The sequence below is a fragment of the Hippocampus guttulatus genome, chromosome 16, assembly GCF_054856545.1.
Source record: "Hippocampus guttulatus isolate MCC_2025c chromosome 16, RoL_Hgut_1.0, whole genome shotgun sequence".
Lineage (NCBI taxonomy): Eukaryota > Metazoa > Chordata > Actinopteri > Syngnathiformes > Syngnathidae > Hippocampus > Hippocampus guttulatus.
The window spans coordinates 10,692,817-10,720,769 of NC_141276.1; the positions used below are offsets into that span (position 1 = coordinate 10,692,817).

General features: G+C 42.0%; 4 protein-coding genes across 4 annotated transcripts; 3 read left to right on the forward strand and 1 right to left on the reverse strand.

Moving 5' to 3' along the window:
- The first annotated feature begins 953 nt into the window (after window positions 1–953).
- On the forward strand, window positions 954–6,338 carry grna (granulin a). The gene is made up of 9 exons (XM_086133654.1): window positions 954–1,028; window positions 1,174–1,293; window positions 1,984–2,065; window positions 2,173–2,273; window positions 3,279–3,432; window positions 4,294–4,391; window positions 4,478–4,708; window positions 4,962–5,225; window positions 6,060–6,338. Exons 2-9 carry the CDS (start codon window positions 1,174–1,176, stop codon window positions 6,156–6,158), a joined length of 1,149 nt encoding a protein of 382 aa, XP_085989780.1. The 5' UTR covers window positions 954–1,028; the 3' UTR covers window positions 6,159–6,338.
- A 2,872-nt stretch (window positions 6,339–9,210) lies between these two features.
- On the forward strand, window positions 9,211–14,134 carry rundc1 (RUN domain containing 1). The gene is made up of 5 exons (XM_086132336.1): window positions 9,211–9,789; window positions 10,888–11,046; window positions 11,508–11,706; window positions 11,774–11,869; window positions 12,436–14,134. The coding sequence occupies exons 1-5, from the start codon at window positions 9,397–9,399 to the stop codon at window positions 13,299–13,301; spliced, it is 1,713 nt and encodes a 570-aa protein (XP_085988462.1). The 5' UTR covers window positions 9,211–9,396; the 3' UTR covers window positions 13,302–14,134.
- Window positions 14,135–14,995: 861 nt separating this feature from the next.
- On the forward strand, window positions 14,996–16,917 carry rpl27 (ribosomal protein L27). The gene is made up of 5 exons (XM_086132338.1): window positions 14,996–15,068; window positions 15,586–15,668; window positions 16,376–16,545; window positions 16,637–16,747; window positions 16,828–16,917. The coding sequence occupies exons 2-5, from the start codon at window positions 15,588–15,590 to the stop codon at window positions 16,874–16,876; spliced, it is 411 nt and encodes a 136-aa protein (XP_085988464.1). The 5' UTR covers window positions 14,996–15,068; window positions 15,586–15,587; the 3' UTR covers window positions 16,877–16,917.
- Window positions 16,918–17,536: 619 nt separating this feature from the next.
- On the reverse strand, window positions 17,537–25,811 carry bcat2 (branched chain amino-acid transaminase 2, mitochondrial). Its single transcript, XM_086132337.1, has 11 exons — window positions 25,608–25,811; window positions 24,122–24,193; window positions 22,690–22,890; window positions 21,975–22,085; window positions 21,777–21,896; window positions 21,500–21,663; window positions 20,593–20,735; window positions 20,101–20,186; window positions 19,283–19,423; window positions 19,112–19,186; window positions 17,537–18,209 (listed from the first exon to the last, which is right to left on the reverse strand). The coding sequence occupies exons 1-11, from the start codon at window positions 25,623–25,625 to the stop codon at window positions 18,168–18,170; spliced, it is 1,173 nt and encodes a 390-aa protein (XP_085988463.1). The 5' UTR covers window positions 25,626–25,811; the 3' UTR covers window positions 17,537–18,167.
- Window positions 25,812–27,953: the final 2,142 nt, after the last annotated feature.

Consider the following 27,953-nt stretch of genomic DNA (forward strand, 5'->3'; position numbering starts at 1 on the left):
ATGATATCATATTTATTAATAATTTGATTTCAATGGTAGAATTGAATCTCAAACAAACTGGATTCAGCCCCACTCACCCATTTTAAATATGCTTATATTTATATTTTATATTTATTTATATACTTTATGTCTTCTACTTTCATAATTTTGCTGCTGTAAATTGGGAATTTCTGCATTGTGAGACAAATAAAAGTCTTCTTATCTTATTTTACCTTATAAGGATGTAGCCAATTTTAGCAGAGGTGGCCAGTATCCATTGGAGATGTTAAAGGCAAAAAAATATATATATACTGTATATATATGTATGTTTTTGGTCAAAATATGACTTATGCTATTACTTTAAGACATTGAGTAACAAACACAACGAGTTGTATATGTATGTCTGTTTTGCTCCCCTGTATTAAAAAAGAATGTCCATTAGCCATTACGATTAGTGATTACCGTTAAACATCTTTTATGTTAGGCCATCAGCGGAGCGTTGGAGCGTTTAGTAGTGCATAATTATTTTTAAAAGGAAACTACAACACTGTATTTCAATGACCTACTTATGTATTTGTATGTCGCCTTCAGTGTAGTGTTTTGCAACGTCGTTATATTGTAAGCATATAGACATAACATATACTGTACAAATATACTCAAATCTAGCCGCGTAGGATTTATTTCTTAATTTTCCTGAATATAGCCCGTTTTTAACTAATGTCACGCAGTTCAAACACAAGAAAAACATGATTTAAGAAAAATGTATTTAGGTTGTATAGTTATTTTAATCCATTTTTTTAACAGAGAATAATAATTTTGACCATACACAAGCATGCCCCCCCCAAGAAAAACTGTACTTAAAAGAATAAATCAGCCTGATACATTTGAAATATTCCTGTTTCATGACATAAGAAAAGAGGAAGTGATATGGGCACGTCCAGGCTGTACTTTTACAGTAAATGGGCGTGTTCAAAGCAGCCCTTTGTACAGCAGGAGGCACGACTTTGTACACTGCTCCACTTACAAACGATTCACAGGCCACAGTCAAGGTAAGAGCTGCTTTGATCTGCTTCTATTTTTTCAAATGATTATTACAAGGCTTGATGGGCGCCACAGGATTAATTTGTACATCATCTAATATCGTCCATTAATGTTGATCTGATGAATGGCTGTGATAATAAAACACAATTTCAGATGCCGAGCCTGGCTGCGTTCTGCTGGGCCATACTGGTTCTGGTTGAGGGTCCACTTGGTGGGACGTGTCAAGAAGATCACCGACCCACCAGCAGCTTCCAGTGTGGCCCCTCTGACCAAGTGAGAGGACATGATAAACGTTATCCTGCAAAGCAAAACCACCAGAAACCAAAAGTATTGCAAGGCTGTCTTTCACTTTTGTGATGTTGAAATAACCTACAAAGTTTCTTCATGTTGGAATAACCTACACTGGACATGCTGACACTGCAGAAAAATGGAAACTGAAAGTTGAAGTCAAACTTCGGATGAGGATATAGTTCTAATAGTACTGAATATTTTTTTAATAGTCCTTTAATGGGGTTTGACTTTCTTGTAATGTTTGAAAGTTTTATTCTTTATAACACTTTACACTTGCAAGAGGTGTTTTAAGACTATAGCTGGAGAGATAAAGCAAAATATAGCTTGGGTCTCCAAAATTTGCACCTTGCTCCCTCCTTCACTTCAACATTGTTTCTTGGCAGACCAGAAAATGGTGTCAAATATTTCAGTGCCTTTGACCTGAGCACAAAAACAATAAATAGTTCTTCAGCGGATAACGGAAGATCAGTTCCCCCCAAAAATCCGTATTTGTGAATGCAAAAACTGGGAGTTCACTGTAGTGCGACAAGAGATACTGTATACAGTATCATGATGAATTCTAATACACCCACTACAGTGCATGACATTGATGCTATGCATGGAATTGATTAAATTTATAAACAGTAGAGTCACATTCTGAACAATATGAGTGATCATGGAATTTTCCGACAGGGACTGGCCTGCGCTAACGGGATGCGTTGTTGTCAGGAGGGTCACCGTTGCAGTGCCGACAGCATGTGGTGCTTCAAACCAGGTTTTGTTTTGTTTTAACTCCTCTTTACTTGTAACACATAACATTTTTGGAAAGTCGACTAAATCTTGACATATGTTGTATCTTGCACTTAATTTTGATATATGCAGAGTCGGTGGTGTTGTGCGGCGACGAGGCGTCCGAGTGCCCTAACGGCAGCACTTGTTGCGAGACCCCGCAGGGCACCTGGGGGTGTTGCCCTCTGCCAAAGGTATAATCAGCCTACCATATACATATCGGTGATGTTACAATTGATTTGCCTCTCCGTGTCGGACAGAACTTGTGGGAGGCTGCCATGTCCTTAGTGTGTGTTCACGTAGCCGCTGCTGATATGCGCATTGCAATAAACAGATGTGTGGCGGCGTCAGACAATTGGGAAGGCGAAACTTTGAGCGTGGAAAAAAAAAGTAGTGCTAGCTTGCGCTAGCTAGTGCTAGCGACAAAAGCTTGCGATACAAAAAGGTGTATGGCAACTGAGTCTCGAGTATAAAATGTTCAAACTCTAGTTGTGGCTACTGATGTCTAGCAGGCATGTGTTCCGCCTCTGGTAAATTGGAAGCTGCAAAATTGTCTTGGCAGTCTGCTGGTTGCACCAACAACTGCTTTCAACAGCTTAAAGAGGGTCAGGTGTTAAACGGCAAACTGCGGTTGCCGTTGACTCCATTCTGGTTTGACATCGGAAGCCAGAAAATTCCACTTCCCATTTTGCATCGATACCTCGCGCACAAGGACAAGGAGATAGTAAAAACGTGATAGCGCTAAACACAAAAGTGAATGGCTAGTGAGTGATTCGTCTTTGAACTTCAAACTGCGTTCGTCGCTGGCGGGGTTCCACTTCTGAAACATAACTTCTGAAACATGAAACAAGCCGAATGTTTTTTCCAGAATTCACAAAAAACAGGTTTTAAAAAAACAGCTTAGCGTACATGACCAGAGCTTGAGGTCGCTAGCTAGGCCCAGCGCCAATTGCTTTTGACACAAACTCTAGTCAAGGCAGCCGGTGTTTCTGTTTGGACTCAACTCACTATTTTCAAAGCAGTTTAAAGCAGCTGCAACAACGTGCTGTGCCGCACAAAAACAACAATTGCTTTCAATGCAGTGTTTGTGCCTTCCTACCATGTCACTCATAGAGAGCTCACTGTACAGTGATAGGGAAGTCACATCGTGTACATATCTGAAAAAATGCCGAATTGACAACAAAAGACCGTCCAAACAGGCCGTGTGCTGCGAAGACAAAGAGCACTGTTGCCCCGGGGGCAGCCTGTGCGACGTCCGACGCTCCGTCTGCGTCTCACCGGAGGACGGCGAGGACATGCCGATGTGGAACAAGCTTCCTGCCAGGAGGAGGGCTGACTGGGAGAACCAACGAGGTCAGTTTTTCTCTCCCCCCCAAGGGACTTCCTGATTCAGATGAGCGGTTCCGTCAGTGCGTAGAAACCGTTGACGATGCTCGGGTGTGATAAAAAGCTGAGAGGGGGAAGTGTGTGGATCAAGTGTTGAACCAGTAGCATCACCCACGGTCAGCCACGTTCGCTTATCATGTGCTGATTAAGGAACTAAATCAGAAGTGGGACATGTTTTGTGGTTCTTGCATCAACATATGACCTCTAATCTGACGTATGACTTTGTTGCAGTTTGACCTTAGATGATCTCTTGAAGATCAAAGTCAGTAGCCACCATAAAAATAACCAGATAAGCAGCTAGCTATCTAGCTATCCATTTTCTGATCCGCTTTACCCTCACAAGGGTCGCGGGGGGTGCTGGAGCCTATCCCAGCTGTCTTCAGGCAGTAGGCGGGGGACACCCTGAAGCGTTTGCCAGCCGATCGCAGGGCTAGTTATCTACTACTGGTTGCATATTTGACCTCACTTTGACCTTGAGGTTTGACCTTGGCCTTGACACATTAACCTGTGAAAAGCTCTGACACCAAAGTTCCTCCGCGGAGAATATTAAATGTTTTGGCGTCATATTCATGTTGATTTGGTCCATATTCGAATGCAGTTGGCCATGTCGAACAAAACAAAAGGATGCATCTTGTCGGGGCGGGCGTGTCGGGACGTGCTGCCAAACGTTACTTGTCATTCAGGTCTTGCAGGTCAGGAGGGATTGTGCATGGTGGATGGTGGACTTGTTTGATTTTTTTTTTTTTGCTTAGTTTTTTTGGTGGTTTTATGTTTGGACACATGACACATCCCCGTTTAATTCAAACAGTTTTTTGCTATTTTTTACAGCCAATATGGTGCACTGTGACAACAAATCCTACTGCCGAGATGGCACCACTTGTTGTAAAACCGCCCGAGGGGATTGGTCCTGCTGTCCTCTACCACAGGTAACACGGTGGCTGCAAAATTAACATTGAACATGCTTTTGCCTGATGATTTTTTTTTTGTTTGTCTTTTTGGATTGTCTTCCCAGGCGGTTTGCTGCAGTGACTTTCTACACTGCTGCCCTCAAGGTCACACGTGCAACTTGGCTGCTCAGACTTGCGATCTGGAATGGCGCTCAGTGCCGTGGTTGGAGAAAGAGGCCGCGGAGTCCAGGCAGCAGGAACAGGAAGTGAGATGTGACGACACTCACAAGTGTTCTGACGGCTCCACCTGCTGCAAGACCCAAACGGGATCGTGGGGATGCTGCCCTGTGCCTCAGGTGAATATTGTACACCGCTCGCATTAGCCAACCACTTAAAAACTTACAACCAACAAAGAGCCTTGGACCTTGTCAAGAGTCAGTAAAACCTGTTTCTCTGTTCTTTTCCTCCAAACAAGAAAAAGTGCCTTCCTTTGTCATTGTGTTTGCACCAAGCTCACTTGTCCTGAGCATTTTTTTGGGCTAACACTGCTGCTTGTGAAAGCAGAAGAGAGGGTTAGTCTCTACTTAAGTCTCACTACCTCTTTGACAGGCCGTCTGCTGTCCCGACGGCAACCACTGCTGCCCCAAGGACTACACGTGCGACGAGCAAGAGTCCAAGTGCGTGAAAGGGCAAGTGGCCATCCCGTGGTACCCTAAACTTCCGGCCAGCATCTCTTCCTTACTCCTGCCGCGGACCACTGTCGTCGCCATGAAGCCGGGATTCGTGCAGTGCGACGACCAGAGCCTGTGCAGCGACGGGCAGACCTGCTGCAAGATTTCGCCCACGGATTGGGGATGCTGTCCTTTTGCTAACGTACGATAATTATCTCTCCAAAGCATTGTGCCGGCAGAGTTTATAAGGCCCACTTCTGTTCTTTCATTTACATTATCAAGAGTAGAAGAAAATGTATTTTTTGCATTAAATATATTTTTAAAGAGTAGTAATAAATATTTTACATATAATTTAACCTTTCTATTTGAAAATATGTTGTAAATTCTTAAAAATAAAACACAGATTCTCATAAAATAAAACATTGAATTCAAAATTTTTATTGAAAGAATATTTGATTAAATCCTACAAATAGTCAATGAATATGAGCCAAATAAAACATTTTATGTCTTTATTTAAATACAGTATAATACTACTTTAAAAAACAAAACAAAAGTCATGGTAAACTAAAACATTCTACGTTTTAAAATGTAATTTCTCTGAAACAGTAAAATATAGATTTTGTATATGAGTTTAGGCGGCATGGTGTTAACTGGTTCGCATGTCCGCCTCACAGTGCAGAGGTGCAGGTTCAATTCCAAGCCCTAGCCTGGTTTGTAGAGTTTTCCTGTTCTCCCGTGCCTGTGTGGGTTTTCTCCGGGTGCTCCGGTTTCCTCCCACATTCATACAAAAAAAAGTAAAATACACATTTTTACATGTCAAGGTACAATACAATACAATACATGCAGATTTATATAGCGCTTTCACAACAGCGACAGCTGTAACAAGGTGATTATGAATAAAAACAAAACAATAATTTTATAGTTCAACAATTTTACATCTTGCAGTCCGATATCCTTGACACCAAAGGTTTTCCCAGCCCTGGTTGAAACGCTCATGAAGCAGCACATTTAAAAATCCTTTCTCCTTATCTCACAGGCGGTGTGCTGCAGCGACATGAAGCACTGCTGTCAGGCCGGCTACAGGTGCACCGTAGGCGGCCAGTGCACCTCTAACGGCGACCTTCCCTGGCTCTAGTCTTCCAATGACAACAAAAAACCACCAGCGCGACGTGTTGAACGCTGCTCTTACTTTGTTTTTTTCCTCAATATACGACATACAACACACCAATGTGAAACCTATGTTCACTGAAATATTGTAGCCGATGTTCTAACTGTAGTTTAATCACTAAAGAAGCAATGTGGTTTGAAAGTCGAACTGCCCCACGGTGTCATTGCAACTTCAACGTACTGTGCAAGAACGCCCTCCAGTGGTTGTGAGGAGTATCAGCATGACAAGGCAATTACACGGGTGTTTTAGGTAGAGGATCACGAACTTAAGTTCCCTGGAGAACCCAAGAACCTTTTTCTTATTTGGAAAATGATGAATTATACATTAAATGACTGCTATATGTTCACTGAACACCAAAATATATGTTTTTTCAAAAATTCTATGCTTTAATCCAAATTTAGGATTAGGGCCAAATTTGACCCTTTGGGATTTAAGGGTAGCATTTGAGTAGCAGAATTTATCGGGGCCAAATTTGACCCCGTGGGTTCTCCAGGGTTAAATTGCTCATGCTGGCTTCCTAGTAATTTGGTACAGCAGAGGATTTAACAGTAGGCCAAACAATACACTAAATTCACAACATCTGAAGCTCTAACAAATGCTTAAAACATTTAACGTCCATCCATCCATTTTCCGATCCACTTTATCCTCACAAGGGTCTATCCCAGCTGTCTTCGGGCAGTAGGTGGGGATTAGTGATGGGAATTCCGGCTCCTTTTAGAGAGCCGGCTCTTTTGGCCTGGCTCCCTAAAAAGAGCCAGCTCTTTCGGCTCCCAAATGGCTCCTCAGTTTTTTTGTTGCTTAAATTAATTTACTACCAAAAATAACGTAATATTATGCATAAAATGAATTACTAATGCAAAAAATAGACAGTATATGAAATATTTATTATTTATATGGCTTTATGTATATTCTTCTGAACATACTCAACATGGAGTACAACATGGAGTGCTACAAAAATAAAAACAAAGTACAAAGACCCATATCAAAACAAGGTCAACAAAAAGTTCCAATCTCTGAATGTGTATATTTATAAGCTTTTAACTATTTACAGTAAAACAACATAAGTAAGCTTTGAATACCACACAACAAATTATAAGTTAAAATTTGTAAAACAAAAAGAAGAAAGCAGCACCCAGGTAAAAGTTTTAACTCGTCTTTCGCGAAGATTGGCATGAAGAAACACCAAGTGCCTCAGCTTTGAGGGGTTGATCCTGTTTCTCCTCTGTCAATATTTGCCCTGTTTTGGAGAAGATTCTCTCTGAGGGGACAGATGTTGCGACAACACACAGCCAGCACAAAATGACTGAAAATCACTTGCAATAATTTTACCCAGTTCCTCGTCAATTGTGTTCTGCTGGTTTATAGCTTTTTGCATAAAGTGGCTCATAGAGCTCTGGGTTGTACATCTAGGCAGTTGTGACATTGCAGCAGCAGCAACAGTTGCAGACACACTAGCACCTTCATTAATAGCTGGTTCCCTTGCTTGTCTTTTCTCTTCATATTGTACTGATGGGTGGACTTTTCTGATGTGCCTCTGCAGGTTATTTGTGGAGCCTGATCGATGGGATATTTTAACCTTGCACAGTCTACACGCTGCCTTTGAACTTCAATTAAATTGAAATGAGTCCAAATTTCACTGCGTTTCCTATCCATTTTCTCACCTTTCCGCTTTCCACCGTGTTGTTTTTTTCGCTAACTAACTCTCTCGTCTCCTCGTTTGTCTTGTTTGCGTGCTGCTCAGTGTGCTGCTGTGTGTGTCTCTTCTCTAACCCCTCCCCCTTCTCTAAACTGCAGCGTGTGCGTGTGTGTGTGTAAAACCCTCCCCTTCCTCTTCTACCACGGATCTTGACCAATCACGTGCGGCTTTAACCGATGGGGGGGGGGGGGACCGGAGAAAAAAAAAAGTCGGCTCCTATTCGGACCGGCTCCCAATGAGGAGCCGGCTCCCATCGTTCACTTCAAAGAGCCGGCTCGTTCGCGAACGACACATCACTAGTGGGGATACTGTGAACCAGTTGCCAGGCAATTACAAAGTAAATTCGTATTTCCCACCATCGACCTGTGGCGCACTATCATTTGAAACTTTGATTCCCAAAATCTAGTGGCGATGCCTGGGATTGACATAAATAGAATAATACTCAAGGGAAATCTTTATCCTCAACAATTTAAACCACCTCAACTACCAACCAATCAATGGCGTATTGGTCAACCCGAACTATTAACCAAACAATCGAACGCCTCACAACGAAACAAGCACCCAACTGTCAGCCAACGACTCTTACCACAAACCATCTTCTCTCCCAAACTACCAACAAACCAACCAAACTACAAACTAAGTTAACCAGCCATCTGATTTTGCTGCGGAACCCTTATGTGCAGAACACACCCACGTGCGAGTGAGCAGAGCCATTGCGCGTTGGTGGCTTAAGATAATATTTTGCATGCAGGGTATACTGTACTGCCCTGATCCTCCCCCTCACGCCAATCAAACAAAAGGTCATCAGAACAGTGTTTAATGCTGCTCTTTTGACGTTTGTCAGGCATAATAGACTAAAATATATAGGATGCATTAATACATTTTTACTATCATCTAAGGACGATTAGTGAAGAGTTAAATCCTGTGGTGCTTCACTTTGGGCATTTTCCGAATCGTCTTGTGATTGGCCGACGCGTCTCTGACGTATGGATGCATTGTCCCAAGATTTTCCGCTATTAACTAAGTAAAACCCCTCTCAACAGAGTGAAATTGGTCATAGGTGGTGACTCTGTGATCTTCTATGAGTGGGGGCCATCTGTTATACAGTCCTGTGTAGCTAATCCCGATAACTAGCTAACAATCAACAAACGGTTTTAGCCTTGATCTTATGGTGCGATGCAGGGGGCAATATACAGTAATGCTCTGGATTCACACATCCTATTCTTTTAATTAACTGTTAGAAGACATGTCACTGACACGGTGATACTCGTTACCAAACAGCGGCACTTCCGGATATTCTGTGACGGGTTTACGAGTCACCGGTTTGACGTAGGTCGTCGGTACTTCCGGATATCCAATGATTGGCTGACTCGTCTCCCTCTGACGTAGTTTATTTTGCATCAAGATGGCGATCCACCTGTTTCCATAACGGTGATCATCTCTGCGTCTTCACCAGGATTTGGTCAATTCAAACCGAGTGAGAATTGTTATTAAGGGCCTCAGTCCACTATGTCCACGGAGGAGCTTTCAGCCTCGGATAGCGAGGCCGCCGTGGCCGGCGCCGGCGAGCGCTGGGCGCCGGTGGGCGCCGTGGCCAACCCCGAGGAGGAGCGCGCAAACTGCGGCCAGTCGAGGGGAATAGCATCGGTCGGCGGAGGCGACGTCGACGAGGAAATGGCGGGGCGACTGATGAAGCTGGAGGAGGAGCAGGAGCTCCTCAACTCGTCGCTGCTCGCCCTTACGTCGCACTTTGCCCAGGTGCAGTTCCGACTCAAACAGATCGTCCACGCGCAGAGCGACGAGAAGGAGAAGATGCTCACCGAGCTGGAGGAGTTCGCCTTCGGGGGATGCCCGCATGTGCTCGGCTGCGGACCCCGTGACGCCCAGCACCTCCACAACACGGTGAGAGGTCACAAACGGAACCTTTCAATTCTTGTCAAGGGGGTCTTGAGTTTGTAGTGTTTACTTCCTCGGGTGTAGATTCTCTTTACAGTCACGTACCGTAATTAATTATTAATCAAAATTAAACCGACAATTATTTTTTTTCACTTTGGCCCCAGTACTCTGAAAATGTTCGAGAAATAAAGTATCTGATCAAGACAGCATGGCTTTAAGAAATGGATTTATCTTTGTACTAAAAGTGAAAAACAAGTCAGAGAAAGCATGTGTGACTTTTTTTTAGACTTTTAAGTGGAGGGCATCTGTATCAGCGTTATGTCACATGGATATAAATCAATCAAGTCAGATTGAAGGGGATTAAAGCGGCTTTCCAACGTCACATGACGGCTTTTCTTGTATCTCTTGTGGTTTTCGCAGCACCAGACAAGATAAACGTTAAAAAAAAACATGCCATGGCCGATGGTTGTCTTATTTGATTAAGGCTGATGTGTACTCAGACAGTATTTACTTCCTGTTCTTCACGTCTTTGTCACCCTCACACATGCTTCACCTGCAGGAGGACCTGGTGAGTTGGACAACACGTTTCTCTACATTTTAAATTGGAATTTCCCGTCATTCATTTGTATGTTTTCTTCATGTACAAATACACTGATGCAATATTAAATACACGCATGCAAGTAAAAGTATTTTCACAAAAATCCTCCATTACAAAGGTAATAACGCTCACTTTTGATTGTCAGAGAGCTATTTATTGAACGTGTTTATTTCTGTGCCTGTGGCAACCGCACGGCCCTATGCTGACAGCTGTCCCTAAACTGATGAACCCATGGCGACCAAAAATATTTGTGTTATTATACAATAAAATTCTTACCACGAGTATATTATAGACAAATAGACCCAAATGAAAAAGAGTTTCTCATCTGACTGATATATGCCTGTGCCTGTTGTCATATTGCCTATCTACATGTGCTGCTGCACTCTTTGTGTTTAAATGGCACTGCCACAATGATACTATTTGTTAGCATATCTGTGGTATTTCCCATGGTGTGTTACTGCATATTACGGAGTTCAAATCAAATGAGCGTGTCATTTGCATTCCAGAGCGAGCGGGAGAAGCGCGAGCGTTTGGAGGCTCAGCGGGAGAAGCAAAAAGATCTCATCTTCCAGCTTAAGACGCAGCTGGACGACCTGGAGCACTTTGCCTACCAGGAAGGCAGCTACGACTCGCTGCCGCAGTCGGTCGTCATGGAGCGGCAGAAGGTCAGAGCGCAGTCGGCTACTCGCTAGAGTCATCTTGCGGGGGGATAACGACCGAGTCCTGCCCGGAATAACGCAAAAAACTGAGTGTTCGAAGAGACCCTGCTCGGGCTGAAATAATTGATCGTTTTTGGGATCAAAATTGTGATCTCAGAAAACTTGATTTTTGTCATCGTCATTGAAGGATTCGGACATACCCCTACGCTCACCAATGAGGAAAATGCTAGTCACTAAGCTAATGTGCAATACAGAGTCGCGAAAGCCCAAACTAAGTGCTTAGGTTCCACTTTTGTCTTTAAGAGCATCCTGAAATCGTTCAGCTCTTACACGTGATGAAATATTTTGCCATCGCTGCATTTTACTGAGCAGTTGCGAATGGCTGCTAAAGAAATAAACGTTTAGCGAGGCAACACTGTGGACTCGATTTTGTTGCTGATTTTTTATAACCTGGCCACGATTGTCAGGTCATCATCGACGAGCTGATCAAGAAGTTGGACGTCAACCTGAATGAGGACATCGGCAACTTGTCGCCCGAGGAGCTGCGACGGCGAGTGGACGCCGCCATCGCGCAGATCGTCAATCCGGCGAGGGTGAAGGAGCAGCTGGTCGAGCAGCTCAAGACACAAATTAGAGACCTGGAGATGTTCATCAACTTCATCCAGGGTATGCGCTGGACTCGCATTTCACAACATTTTGTCGCTTTTGTGGACGAAATGTGTTTTCCTTCCAGATGAGGTGGGCAACCCTCTCTTGTGTGACGGCACGCACAGTCAGCAGCCTCTAGCGGCCCCTGCCAAGACCAGAACCGCTAGAGTGACGAGGACTGGTGAGTGGACTTGGGAAGAATAGACTCGACTGGAAAAAAATAGTTTGATTTCAGCTTTTATTTTCTGTAGCCATCAGCAGTAGAACACAGGCTGGTTTCACTCAAAGAAATGAGCTTTGACGCCTGTATTTTTTTTTCTGTTTGTGATGCCCTCAAACGATAAAACAGCAAATAAGACTGAGAAAGGGTCTTTTAAAAATATATATATATTTAACAAACACACCGTGATCCGTGCAGCATAGCCAATCACTCCAATAACTCCCTCTTCTTTTCTCACGATAGCAACACACACTTTCAACGACATGTTCCGTTTGTACCTAACATACATGTTACCATACAGGACATAACACTGTTCAAGTTTCAAGTGCCTAAACTTGTCCGACTTACAAATTGTTGGCATTTCTCTCCCTCATAATAGACGCGATAAGCCAAGATCAACTGCCTAATCGTTATCTTCTACTCAAAAGCTGTGCTGCTTTCAAATCCAAGACAATGCAACACTGCCATCTACCGGCGTCTCTTTGTCATGAAAATGACATTGGCCGCTTGTGTTTGCTTCTCCTCAGCGGACCCGGAACAGGCGCAGAGGATGCGCGAGACGGGCCTGCAGCTGATCCAGAAGGCTCTGGCCGTACTGCAGATCTTCGCTGCCAGCCAGTTCGGCTGCTCGGCCGGCCAGGCGCCGTCGGGCATGTGGCCTCAAGACTCGGCGCAGCGCGATTATGGTCCTCTCCTCCGCCGTCTGGAGGCAACCGTGGACAAGGTTCGCGTTCTGGGCTCGCGCCGCCAGCCTGGCCCGGATCACGTGGTCAACTGCACCGGGAACTCGGCTCTAGGACCTCGCGACGAGCTGACTGCGTGTGTACGCAGGGAACTGGCCCTGGTTCTCAAGGACTTGCTGGCTCATGGTCTGGTTTCGCCTTCTCAGACTGTCAGCCTGGTCCTGGCGCCCATCTCCTGCTTGCTGCCCCACCGGACCACCGGGCCCCAAACCATACACCCTTGGGAGCTCTTCGTCAAGTACTACCACTCGAAAAACGGCAAGGCCTTTGCGGAGTCACCTGCCCGCCAGCTCTCGCAGTCCTTCAGCCTGCCAGTAGGAGGCGGTCCGGTTACCGTCACCCCCAAACAATCCCTCCTGTGGGCCATCCACACGGTTCTGAAGGAGCACGGGCGCTACAAGCGAGGCCCCGACACGGAGTTCAAGGCGCTCGTGTGCATGGCGCTCAACGAGCAGCGGCTGGTGTCGTGGCTCAACCTGCTGTGCAAGGCGGGCACGCTGGTGCACCCGCACTACCTGGCGTGGAGCTACATGGCGCAGACCGGCTTTGAGGGTGCCCTGCGCATCCTGGGACGCATCAGTCACCTCAAGTTCGACCTGCCCGTTGACCTGGCCGTGCGGCAGCTCAAGAACATCAAGGACGCTTTCTGACCACGCCGAACGCAATCAGTCAAGAAGGCGGTAGCGATGGGGTGCGCAAAACATTTTGCCCCGCGGTTGACATTCGGCCCAGCCAACATTTGCATTCTATAGGAATCCCGAAATTGTTGTTGCATTGAGACATTTCGTTTTCCGAAAATGAGTTACTTAAAATCTATTTATTCATTTTTTTTATAGTGTCTCTCATTATACCATTGTTAGTTGTAAAAATTACAATTTATTCTTGAACTATGTTGTATTTGATCAAATAATTGGTTAATTATAATAACATTGATATAAATAGAAAAAAAAGAATGATGTTTTAAAACTAATAACATTACAACTGACAGATAGTTTACAATTACCAGAATGGCTGACGATCCAAAAATGAGGCGCTTGCACAGTGACTGACTTTGCTGCTTTTTTTTTTTTCATTTAAAAATGTTTTGTGAGATGATTGTATGGGAACACGATACTGGTTGCGGCAAGTATCTTCTTCATGAATGTCAACGCCATAGTTGCTATTCAAGTGCTACCTCTACGTGTGTAGCAGGTTTTAAATTGCTAAGACTGACACCAGCAACGAATCAGTGTGCAAATGTAGCACCGAATGTTGTTTTTGCCCCGCTATCTTGGTACTTATGTACAGAATTCTTTTTTTTTTAATTTATTGGGTCATATCGGCATATAAACACAGCTGCCACACTGAATCATGAATATGTAGCTATGTTCTTTTTATCTCTTTATCCTAAACATTAATAATACACATGCAGTAGTTTGCTGTGTCACGTTCCTGTCATGTCGTTGTAAACTTTGTAGTATGTGTGATAAACTCCCAAGCTGCTTGTGGGTATTCTAGCTTTTTTCCCCTGCAGATTTTACACCCTGAATTCAAACTACGCTACAAAAAGGCAAAATTTGCCTTCCAGTAATAAACTATACACATTTTCATACAAACACCATTTACGCATCAACTGACTTGAACTTTTAAAAAGTACGATAAATGTTTTTTAATTGACAAAATATATATACCACATCAGGCCATCCAATTAAATTTTGTACATCCATACGTAACGGCATAATAAAAACTATAATAGAATTGATAAAGAAAATAAATAAAAACAAGGATTTCCGTGAGTTACTCTTTCAACATTTAAGTACAGCAATTATTGATCTACATTTTTTATTATTAGATCAAGAGACAAAATAATTCTCTATCTCGATCAAAAATAATTGAAATAACGTTTTTTTTTTTTAAAAATACAACCGCTGCCGGTGATCGAAGTGAACAAATACAATAGCAACTTCGCAGACGCGACGTGAAAACACCATAGCATAGTCTTCCTTGAAATAGCGTCCCCACAAACAAGAGACAAACGACAAGTATATTGTTTCACCTTTCAAATACAATCGCTTGAGTCAATTTCAATCGTTTTAGCGGTCTGGTACACCGCAAAATTTCAAGAGCTGGAGAGAAAGTAGCCGGACAAGTCGCCATCTTACCCAACCCCCGAAGTACGGTCAACGTAAATAAAGGCAACTAACGCCTTCGGGTTGGTAAAAAACGTAATCAAGTACCATATATAAATAGAACGACGCAGTATATAAAACATAATAAACTACATATAAAATAAAGTAATCAAAAAAAGGAGTCAACAAATGGCCACGTATAAACCAACTAATCTATTTCAGGAAGTGACGTTTGCACGTGCGGGTCAAAGTTCGCTAAAACCTCTTTCACTTCCTTTCCTACCAGCGGAGGCCATAGAAACAGTTTCAGTGAGTGAATTTTCGTCGTGATAATCTTCAAACATCGCGCCCAGTTCGGTGCATTCAAATATTTTACTGTATCGGACATTAAGGGGAAACACTACCACGCCTAGCGCCATTGTTATGTCTGCAAATAAACGTCTATTTAAGTGAAAAGTCGTTTAAATGAGCGGTTATGGGTACGCTTAGATTCTGGAGCGTTGATTCCAACATGGCAGCCTTTTTGTGTTTTTCCACACTTGTGCCAATTGCCACTGTTTTCTTACCACCAAATATATACGGTTTGACTTGGATCACCTAGAAAACGTTTCCCCGTTATTTGCATCGCACATAATGTGTCGTCAACGCGGCATGGGGGTCCTATTTGTACTCGCTAGCCACACGAAAGCTAAAGCTAAGGCAGCCAGAAACGATGTCGTTTGATGCTGTGTTCCGTTCCTTCGCGTTACTTTATTACTTATTTCATTACTTGCGTGTTGTTATGTTGTGCTGAATCGTAGCCGATGGTTTCTTGTTGTCTGTGCAGAAATGGGCAAGTTCATGAAACCCGGAAAGGTGGTGATGGTCCTCGCTGGACGCTACGCCGGGCGCAAAGCCGTCATCGTTAAGGTAAAAGAAAGACGCGAAAAGTTCCATAAGGTCAAGTCATTTCAGCAGCCGCTGTTCAATACAACTGAACTGAAGGCGAACTACTTGCCCCTTTGAAGACACACTTGATGGAAGGAACAGAAAGATGCTTATCGAGCCACATTAAAAATAAAAAGTTCAGTGTCATGCTGAGATATATGGGAGATTGTTTTCTAGGAGGTAATGTGTATTTTTTTTTACGCTATGAAATTAGGGCAACGGAGATTTGTTCAAACAGTGAAGCAACACTTACGCAGGCTAATTTTCCTGTGTAAAAAATGACTGCTGGTACTGCAGCTTGTTGAATCAGGTGTGAAACTCTTCTTTGTGTGTTTGTCTGTATTTATACTGTCCCCAGGTGGGCAAGGTGCTCACAACAGAACAGCATCATTTTGATTGAATCGAAGGGGAAGAAAAAAAAAGTTCCAAAAGCGGTTTAATTGTTCACGTTGTTTCTATAAAGTGCAATAAAGAGTGCTGGTTTTATTAGAGCGCCATTGTTATTTTCTGTGCTGTTGTTGGTTTGGAACAGATGAATGGCATTTCCCTTAATTTTAATGTGGAAAGATGATTTGAGGATATGAGGGGACCTAATTCGACTCATATCGCATGGCACCACTGTCATTCCATTTAAAAAATGATCTTACATGAGGCGTGTCTGCGCTGCTTTTCATCTTGTGCTAAATCAGAATATTGACGACGGCACGGCCGACCGGCCTTATAGCCACGCCCTGGTGGCCGGCATCGACCGCTACCCCCGCAAGGTGACCGCCCCCATGGGGAAAAAGAAGATCGCCAAGAGGTCCAAGATCAAGGCCTTCGTCAAGGTCTACAACTACAACCACCTCATGCCCACCAGGTCTGTGCCTCTGGTTGATCTGTTTGGAAAACGCTTTGCATTGGTTTAGAGCTATGTTTGGAGGGTTACATTGATTTTTTTTCTTGCGTAGATACTCCGTGGACATCCCCCTGGACAAAACGGTGGTCAACAAGGATGTATTCAGGGATCCCGCTCTCAAATCAAAAGCCAGACGTGAGGCCAAGGTTAAATTTGAAGAGAGGTGAGCTTCCCTTCTGGGAATTTCTGAGCTGTCAAGTTCACATTAGTGTCATCTGAATTGGGTCCACTTTTGTTTTGCAGGTACAAGACTGGTAAGAACAAGTGGTTCTTCCAGAAGCTCAGATTCTAAATTCTCCAGATTTCACAAATAAAACTGTAAAAAAATAAAAAGTGTGTGCTAAGCTCTTTGTGCCCTGCCAATTGAGCATTGAGATAAAGAGTTCGGTAATATTTGCAGCTTTAATGTTGCTGTTTTTTGGGCAAATATTTTTTGTCATTAAATAATTTAGTCGTCGTAGTGGTGGTGTTTGGTTGGCTTTCTGTCATTTCATTACAATTTACTTTCAATCGGTCATATAAACCGCATCAAAATTTACACCCAAAAATGAAATGAAGAAACTAATTTGAAATATAGATTAAATATTTTTACTCAAACGGACCATTGTTAAATCATTTGCTGTAAGTTAATTTAGAAAATTGAACGTGCAACATTTGTTTGGATTGGTTGTCAAAAAAGGCACAAATATAAAACTGGATACAGTAATTGTATGGTAAATGAATAAGGGAAAATAGGTAATTTTTGAAAAAAACTCATTTAACATACTTATAATTCTGGGAATAATACAGTTTTAAAGTACAGAATTTTACATTAAACACTTTCAACTTGGTTTGTTGTAAGTAACTTGCATTACAAAACATTAAATAAATTTAAATTAAACCACATTTCTTCAAATGCTCATCTACAAATGACCTGGCATCTGTCCACTTTCCAAATCAGAGCAGACCAGACTGGACTCAAATGGGCTTTAATGTAAAAATGTTGACTAAACATATACGGGACATAGAAAGGAGAGGATTTACTGGAAACTATTCCGCGGAAGACGCGCTGACCGACCAAACGGGGGTCAGCAGGCACTTGACGACATCACAGAGAATTCAATTTGCAGAAGATCACCTAATTTCTTGTATCATTTAATAACATCTAAAAAGAAAAAAAACAAACAAACCTAACCCAACACAAACTAGTGCAGAGGGCCAACATTAGCTCACGCTACTCTCCATTTTGTGCCCTTTAGTGTGCGGTCGCTCGTCCTCGCTAAGTGGCCCCATTCGCAGACAGTAACAGTTTAAAAGCACCACACCTCAATGCAGCTCATTACCAAAGTACAACTAGCGTCCGCACGAGGAGGAACATTGTGCTATATATCACATATATATATATTACAATCTATAAAGTGGAGCCATGTTGCATACAGTTCTTATTGCTCCAGTCTCGTCTCAGCCAAGTGGCAGGAGTGCGTTAGTGGTTTGAGATATGTCAGGAAAGAGAGAGAGAAGAGGATGGAGGGGATACTGGTGGTCCAAAGTGAAATTACGGCGTCTAACTGTTGATTCTACTGACTTGTGCAAAAAAAAGAGATTTAATCCACCAGAGGCGCCCATTCGCTGGCCTTACGTCCGTACTGTGAAAAGACAAGAAAACAAATAATTGAAAAAGGATTTCATGTCTCATTTGGGGCGGCCCCGTAGTCCAGTGGTTAGCACGTCTGCTTCACAGTGCAGAGGTACCGGGTTCGATTCCAGCTCCGGCCTCCCTGTGTGGAGTTTGCATGTTCTGCGTGGGTTTTCTCCGGGTGCTCCGGTTTCCTCCCACATTCCAAAAACATGCATGTCAGGCTGATTGGACGCTCTAAATTGTCCCTAGGTGTGAGTGTGGGCGTGGATGGTTGTTGGTCTCTGTGTGCCCTGCGATTGGCTGGCAACTGATTCAGGGTGTCCCCCTCCTACTGCCCGGAGACGGCTGGGATAGGCTCCAGCACCCCCCGCGACCCTAGTGAGGATCAAGCGGTTCGGAAAATGGATGGATGGATGTCTCATTTGTTATTTAAACAACTTGGCGGTTGGGCAATATAACCTTAAAATGAAGTCTTATATTTCCAATTCTTTTTTTTTAACAAAGCATATTTCTGCCACACCGGGGGAAAAAAATCAATATCACGTTTTAACAAGTTCACCTAAAAAAAATGTCAAAAGTTTTAAATTTTGAATGTGCTATCACGTTTTAACATGCTAACGCATGTTTTCATGTTCAATAAAAGGAGATACGTTTGACTTCTGCATGTGTCTTCTTTTTAAATCAAAATCTTTTTAAATGTTTGGCTTTATTATTATTATTTTTTTTTTTTACACAACACAAAAATGTCCTGAACCGGAAGTAAAACCTAACGCATTTAAACATTGAACGTTTTACTTAAAAAGATGTTAAAACATGAAACCATACATATTTATCATGCAATAATCTAACAATACTTTTAGGTGAATTTTGCAGCCATATTATTTTTGCAAGCAGTTTTCCGGCACTTACCTGAATATCGGTGAGCTCTTTGTAGAACCTCTTGGCCAGTTCCGGTCCGTTCTGCATGGTCGGGATGTGGTACGTCTGAGAAGGGAGGAGGGGGGTCAGTGTTTGGTTTGGCCACAAGAGGGCGCCCACCCACCCCTAAATAAATAAAATAAAGAAATCAACCAAACGCACCTTGCCGTTGTAGAGGAGGCTGCCCACGGGACACACCACACAGGCGGTACCGGCGCCAAACACCTCCAGAACCTGGCCGGCGTCCAGCGCGGTCAGCAGCTCCTGCATGCCCATCGTGCGCTCCGTCACTTTGAACTCGTCCTACACACCAACAGCACCAACAGTTGACACTCCCATTTGCTCATTAGTCATCATTTCACGATAATTGATTAATAGACTACTGTATAGTCAACTTATGAAGAAAATATTTGAATTGACTTACATTTTGTGTATTACATTTACGTATGTAGTCCTCTAAGCGAATGAATGAAAATTATTTTCATACACTTTTTTTATTTATCATGAATGTATGCATTCATGAAAACAACGTTCCGAGTGCATGTCAACTGTTTGCCAATTAATTTTTTTAACAGTAATTCAACCAATTACTGTAATTCAATTAGACTAATTAATAAAAATACATTTTAACTGTATGTAGATGAGGTGAAAACATTGATTAATTTAAATACAACTATTGACGATAAATATGAAACTGGTAACAACCCCCCTGTAACTTAAGTTGATTTCTTAAAAAAAAAAATTAATTTTGTACTTTTTGTATTACTTATAATTACGTGATTTAATAAATAATAATAATAATAAACCAATTTTTGATGAAAATGAGCAGAAATCAAAATGAAGGTAAAACCATTTTTTAACTAAAATTCTATTGACAACAAATCAATCAAGCTCTTTTTATTTTATTTTATTTTTTTTTAAATGATGTACGTGAATCCAATGCAAAACATTTTAATGAGGCCACTTGAGGAAAAACTAACCCAGGTTCTGGCCAGGTCCAGCAGAGACTGTCTGGTGACTCCAGGAAGGATGATGCCATCCAGGGGTGGCGTCATCAACTCTTTCTCTACAATATAAAATATCAAGTCCACTCAATATGTTGATGCCGCGATTTGGAAGCAGGGAATCAACGCAGTGACTGCATTGACAACCAGTCATCATCGGCGACTCTTGAATCCCAACGCGCAGACATTTCTGATTCAGTGACGCATGCTCGCGGGTACTTGAAGAGCCTCGCGTGAAGGTGGGGTGTGTGTGTGTGTGTTGACCAATTGAACGACAGCATCCGGTCGTTTAAGTAACATGGATTCATGATTGCGTACAGACTAGCTGCATGGTGTTGACGCGTTAGCAGCTTCATTTTCATTTTGCCACTCTCAGTGACAAAATCCTTGAAGGCAGAGTGTCAATTATTTGCAATTATTGGTTTTAGAATTAGCCCTCGGTTTAATCGCTGTCTGGCTTGTTCATACCTCCGTTGTCATTGGTCCAGTAGATGAAAAGGTTCATGGTCCCGACCTCTGTGATCTGCTCGTCAGGTCCATACAGCCACAGAACTTGCTGGCAGCCGCGCTGAACCGCCTCATTCTGAACCGAGATGGTTGGGCCATAGTTCCTGGAAGAGACGCATCGTTGGAACGTAAACAAAAAACTTTGTGACAACTTTCGACACTCTATTTTCAGTCAAATAAAATTTTGCCCAACGAAAATGACTGTCAAACGTCTCACTAAACGATACAGTGTTCACTTGCTATGTCGTTAGCACAATCGCTAAATGGCAGATATTTAAGTGGCTTTTTTTTTAATGGGTTTCACATTTTGCTGGTTTTCAGTGTTGTAACACCCGCCTTCTGTTAGGATGTGTTGCTGCTCTGTGTCTTTTAAAGCAGTACAATTACCCGTAGAAGCTACGCTAATTTCTCTTAGCCTGTCAATGGCGTTTTACATTGCATGTTAGCATTAGGCCAGCGGACGTTCAGAATGCGACGCTTGGGGGAAACGTTTTTGATGTTTAAGTGCACAACATTTCACCCTCTTTTGTCGTCTGCTCTGTTTGTATTTCTTGCTACTACTTGTGCGTTGAAGTTGTTTAAAGGTTTAGAATTACTTTAGTTTCGATGCAAATTGTATTTTATATGAGAGACTCCCATTTTTTGACAAAGAGTGTGACAACAGATGCTGAGGAGTTCTTTAAAAACAGTTTTCTCATAACATTAAACCTGTTTAAAGTGCATGCATGTGTGCGTGTGAGACATGATTTTTAATTTTTTTTTACATTTGAATCTATTTTGAATGGGCCTGGAACCCCCGTGATGGAAGCGGGGTCCACCACAACGTCATTTCAAGCCAGTTGCGTCTTTTCCGGCGCCTGTGACTCACCCCCCCATCTTGTAGGAACCGACCCCACCCTTCCAGGCGCGCACAAACGACGGGTCGGCCAGCAGTGAGACGGGGTTGAAGGAGCCCGTGGCGAAGTATGGCCCGACCGGGCCCACGATCACAAACAGTAACGCTTGGCTGGCTCGAGTCACGCCAAGTGACGGCTGGAAACATGGAGACGTGGTCAGAGAGACAGACGAACAGATAAATAGATGGACAGTGAATATGATGGCTCATAACACATCCGATACTGGACGCGAGATGAGATTCGACTCGCCTCGGTGCCGATGAAGGTGGGCCGGATGTAGAGGCTGGCTTCCTGGGAGTATGGAACCCACTCCTGGTCCAGTGCCACCAGCTTCTTGATGCACTCCAGCAGTTCGCCTTTATCGAATGTCTGGAAAATAAGACCGTCAAAAACGAGGACGACTATCCGAGACGCGGCCGTGTGTTGGCAAGCGCTCGGGGAACTCACGGGCAGAGAGCTGCGCACGGCGCTGCGGTGCATGCGCTCCATGTTGAGCATGGGCCGGAAGAGGCGCACATGGTTGTCCACGCCACGGAACGCTTTCATCCCTTCAAACAGCTGACATGCGGCGTCGGCAGCAGCAGCAACAACAACACCGTAGGTCATTTTCCGAGAAAAGACAAAACAAGCTTCCAAGAGTTTATTAATTCATGTCGATGAGGGAGGTCCAATGGTAATTTAGGTCAAATCAATTTTCTGTGCAGAATGAAAAATGGTTCAATTGGCATGTCTTTTCTGATGAATACAATACATCATGATCATTTATTTTAAACAACGACATTCATTAAATGTTGTTTCCTTTAATTTTTTGAAGTGACTTAATTTCAGGTCGATAAAAAAATTTTGACCCAGAAAAATTAAAAAATAAAAATACAAAACTAAGGTCAAAGAATATAAATGCAAAGCATTCTTACATATGAGGTCAATTTCATTTTGAATTTTTTTTTAAAATTATGCTGAGGTAAGTTTGACTTTTTTTGCATTAAACATAAATCGTAATATGTTTTGAGGTAATTTTTTTTTTAGGTACGGTAATATTTTTTATTGCATAAAAAACTATTTGCTGTAGCTATATTTTGATCATATTTATTCATATAATTTTTGTGTGATGTCTTGATCGCAATTGAGATTATCGCAAATTGCCGCCGCTGGCCTTACTGACCTCAATGGAGTAGTGCAGAGCGGAGCTGGCCGGGTGCAGCGAAAGATTCTGGAAGGGTTTGATGCAAGGCGCGTCCCATCCGCCGTCGGCCGACCACGACATGGTCAGCATGTGGTCCGAGAACTGCTTCCCGAACACCAGCTCGGACGGGTCGGGCTTGGCCGCGGGTTTTGGGTTGCGCTCCACGCTCAGGTCGGAGGCCTGCGGCGGTGGCGCGCCGTCGCCCGAACCATAACGACAGTGATTGATTGCGACACGGGCATGCTCGCTTCATTTTCTTGACGATATGACAATTACGTCACATGAACAAGAGGAGCAGAAGGGACACGCTCCAAAGAAATACAATGACACAACCACATTCAAGGACAAAACAAAAAACAAAAAGTAAAATATCCTTTTTCCATAAAAGTTTGCTTTTTCCACTAATTAAAATGAGAGACATTTTCCAATAATTTCCTTTGTATTTTTAATTGGATATTTTGCAGTTATGAGTTGTATATTAGAGTGTTGTACACTTTCAATTTGAACAAAGTATAATATTATAATCACAACTTATTTGAGAGGAAAAAAAAACGGTTGTACAATTGAGAACAATTATTGATCAATTCAGAAAATATGTTGTAAATGTACAAGAATCTATTACTGTATATTTGAAAAAATATGCTTCGAGAGAAAAAACTGTTTCTATTCGGAATGTAGTCACTATTTTCGACATATTTTCAGGGAATAAAATATTTTCGATTTTTAAAATATGTACCTGTATTTGAAAAAGAAAAGAGCCATAGTTAGAGGAAAATGTGTTATAATTGTTAAAAAAGTTACAAGATTTTTTTTAATATTGTAAAAAATAAGCTGCATATATTTTTAATCTGATATTTTCAAGATCATGTCATATAGTTATGACAGTTCGATATTTTCAAGGAAAAAATATTTTGGAGAAAAACCCTCATCAAGGTGCTGTATGTTACACATACAGCACATTTCACAATAAAGTTGTATCCAATCCAATCCAATCCAATAGTGAAAAAAAATGTTGAAGTAGAACGTTTTGGGACTATAAATATTTCGACCTGTTCACAAAAATGTGAAACGTTTTTTTTCCCACCCATAATACACCAGCTCTTTCCTTTAAACATTCTAGCAAAATACAACGGTATCCCTTTAAGACTCCGATTTTTGTCCTCAAAAAGGAACTTTATCATGACTGATAAAGTCATGATAAAGTCCCCCCCTTCACTCTTGTGGTGTTCTGTTTTTTTCTTTTTTCTAGTGTGGCCCTTCTACTCTTTTACACATTACAAGGACATGCACTTCAATTAGGAAGAATTAAACAAGAGAGGAGAGAATGCGAGGAAAAGCAGAGAGTCAGACTTATGAGGGGAGGGCTGCGCACACAACAATCGTTCCCATGATGCTTTGTGTAGTGCATTACCTTAAAGGAGCTGGCGTGGCGGCGTTGCCTCAAGGCCACTGGGAGCGCCAAACTCAATTTTCTGTGGACCACCTGACCGACACACAAAAGTCAGTAGAGGTGAGCGAGCTTGGTGACTGCGCAGCTAACTGGTGGGTGTGTGGCACTCTCAACCAATCAGCTCAGTCACTGTGCTATAAATAGAAACCTGACACACTTCGCAGTGGATAGGAATAAATGACCTTTTTTAATCAAGCAATTAAATGGAAAAAAAATGACTGATTAAATTATTTTTTTAATCTATAGTTATGGCTCTAAAATTTAAAATTTTACAAATAATCCATATGTTTAGTATTGGTATTGGCTGATCATACTAAGGGTTGAGCGGCATCGGTAGTTTAAAACCCTGATCAAATCGTCCGTAGTTATGAGAATTTAATTTTTTGTTTGTTTGGTTTATTGAGGAAAAAAGTTGGAAACAGGAAGAAATATGTATTTCATTGATATAAATAGTCAATAATAAAGTTGTAGTCTTCCAAGATAAAAATAAGAATATTTTAAGTCAGAATCACTTTTTCAATCAGTTTTATTCATGTTTCCAACACCGCATCAGGCATAAAAATAAAACAATCAAATGGGTTGATCAAGAATATGAATTAATCACAAGTACATGTAAAACAATATTTAAAAGCAATATTAATATGCGAGTGGCGTTAGGAACCTGTCAGATTTGTTTTCCAACCCAGGCTGTGTATGATGCAACTTGATTTGTCTTGGCTTCACGCGGGCATGATGACGTCATGACATTCAATGCCAAGGTGGCATTTAGAAATAAAAGTGACTGAAAATGCATGCTAGATAGCGTTTAAAAAAGAAAAAAAAGGTAAAAATGTTAAACTGCCTAGAAAGTGCAGACAGCAACAGCACCCTGCAAAACAGTTTAGTTAAAATTTGCAGATTATTTTGTTTTATTGACGTAGACTAAGATTTTTGACGTTTAAAATTAACGCTTGCACAAGTAGCGCAACAGTATATCATAAAATGAGATAGTGAACTTGAACTGTATTGTATGGGACGTATTAGCTTGGATGAACACGTTGCTGGAATGCACCGAGTGCTGCGTTAGCGTTGGATCGCTTTAAAAGGACATCCTTTCTTCTGTCTCATGGTACAACGATTATTGAGTACGCCGATTCAAAGAGTGAACCGTGACCATTCGTAGCCGTTAGTTCGTCTGGGCCGCCGAGTCTTTGCTTTTGTGTTTTTGCGCAGAAACGGGAACATTACCACATTTGCAAATGGGATTCCGTTCGATGTCCCGTTCATATTTATTGCCCGACAGTCCCGTGGCGCGACTCGGTAGCTCCAGCGGGGACATTGAAACGGTTTTTTTTTTCAGTCGGCCTTATTCGTCATTATCTTTATTTGCTCGTTATCGGCACACTTCAAGTGAGACATTAACTGGAAAAGGTAAACAGATGACGACATTGCTCGCCTTTGGACTCACCGATCGGAAAACTGCCATCTCCACTCTGCTGTGTGCTCACGGATTATTTACTCGTGTGGAAACAAACGCCTGAAGCTCCGTATGCCAGTCTCACGCGTTCGGGCGCACTGGGTCATTAAATAAACGCTTGATAATATTTATTTATCATTATCATTCTGAGTTCAGCATGGAGTGTGAATGAGATATAAGGTGAGGACATCGTTTGTTTTGTGACAAAAGTTTCATTGAAGAAGTGCGAAGAAGGCGTGACTCGAGCGTCATTTTTGATTGGCTGTTAGGCTGTCTGAAAGCCAATAGGTGATTGGCTGATGGAGGGGAGGGTGCTGGCTGTCAGCATAAATCCCCTCTAAAAAGAGCTCCAGCCTTCCCCCTCCAAAACATTGGAGCTTTTATTTAAAAAATTCCAGACATAAAATATTTTATTGACATTTTGTGGGGGCACGGGTATCAATTCATTAGCACGTTGGCCTCACAGTGAAGAGGTGCAGGGTTCGATTCCGGCTCCGGCCTTCCTGTATGGAGTTTGCATGTTCTCCCCGTGCCTGTGTGGGTTTTCTCTGGGTAATCTGGTTTCCTCCCACGTTCCAAAAATATGAATTGCAGGTTGATTGGGCACTCCTAATTGTCCCTAGGTGTGAGTCTGAGCGCGGATGGTTGCTTATCTATGTGTGCCCTGCTGGCTGGCAACCGGTTCAGGTTTTACCTCGCCTACTGGCCGAAGACAACTGGGAGAAGCTCCGGCACCCCGGCAACCCGTGAGGATAAGCAGTTTAGAAAATGAATGGATAAATGGATGACATTTTGTGAGATTGAAAATTCAGGTCATAAATTATTTACCTGCTGCAAAAAATGTACAATGCACAATGGAAATAAAATTGAAATTTGTCAAATCATTGCTTGATCTAAGAAACCCAACGTAGAAATAAGAGAAAATACTTAAAATAGTTCATAAATAGGGTTTAATGCTAGCATAAGTTTTTCGTAAGGGTTTTAAGTTAAGTTATGGCCTTACACTAGGGTTTGTATTTTTCTCTTGTAGGTTAATTCTATATATTGCGCTTTCTGCTTGAAATGTGTGAGGCTGTTTGTTGAGCGAGATCATGTGCTGTTGTTCCGCCATAAATAATGAAATCATCAAGTGGAAGCTGACACCGGCAACATTTCTGCTTCCATGCAGGAGCAGCACATTAGTGTTAGCGTTAGCAAGTTCTAACAACACTGGGTGGAACACATGGCCTCAAAAACACAAATCTGTTGAAAGAGGCGCAACAGGTATAACCTGCCATACCTGCAAAGATTGTGTTACGCTTCATTAAAAAAAAAAGGGAAAAAAAGGCAGAGCTGACAAGCATGTCGAAATGTTACTTTTCATTCTCACTCCCACACATCAGCACCAATTCACTTGATATTCAACAAGTAGGATTGTTCCCACAACTTTGTGTGTGTTAAAGCATCAAGGTCTAAATCAAGTTTGAAGGTCACTGCAATGTAAAACACAAACCATCTCAACTATCCCTTAGATTTTTATCCAATATGACCAAAACATGGTGGATGTTTCGTCAATGGAGAGATGTTAAATTTGTTTGGTTTTCAGGAGCGAGTGATCTTGACCATTAGAAGGCCTCGGGTCTAAGTTCTGCTACAAAGTCAAAAATTAAATCGAAACAAATTAAAGCTCGTGGTGAGCACTTTCTAGATATTTGTAATATTGTCAGTGTGTGCCGATTTGAGAAGTTAATGACCAAAAATGTATTTAAACTTTAAAGTGCAACCAGGGGGCATTTGACGATAATTTAATGCACTGTTAAAAGTTTTTACTTGTGATGTTCCATGTATAAAAACAAAAACAAACCAAAAAAAAAAAAACCCTTAGTACAGTAAAAATGTAAACGCAAACGAGGCCTTGTACCGTGGGAATTGTCTCCCTCTCGTGGACCAAAAACGAACTCCAGCATTTCTCCCGAATGACGTCAACACAGATACGAAACCAAGTCATGTTTGCGTGGCAACATGTGCATTATAACGTGTTGATAGAATACATAAATCACCCAAATACACATACAAACGTATTTTTAATCAGCAAAAAAAAATAAAAAATTAAATGAAGAAATTTAATTTATTTTTAATTTCTACTCATGTTGGCAAGCTGCTGCCTACTTTAATGCATCTCACTGTTGTTGTTTATTATATATGAAAAAAATCTAAATAAATCATAAAATTAAAAGCTATATAAATGAAAAAAATAGCACAATTTAAACATTTACCACCATCATTTTACATTCTATGTAATTCCCATTGATTCATAATTGAGATTGAGTTCTCATTCTTCATTAAAAACTGAATTTA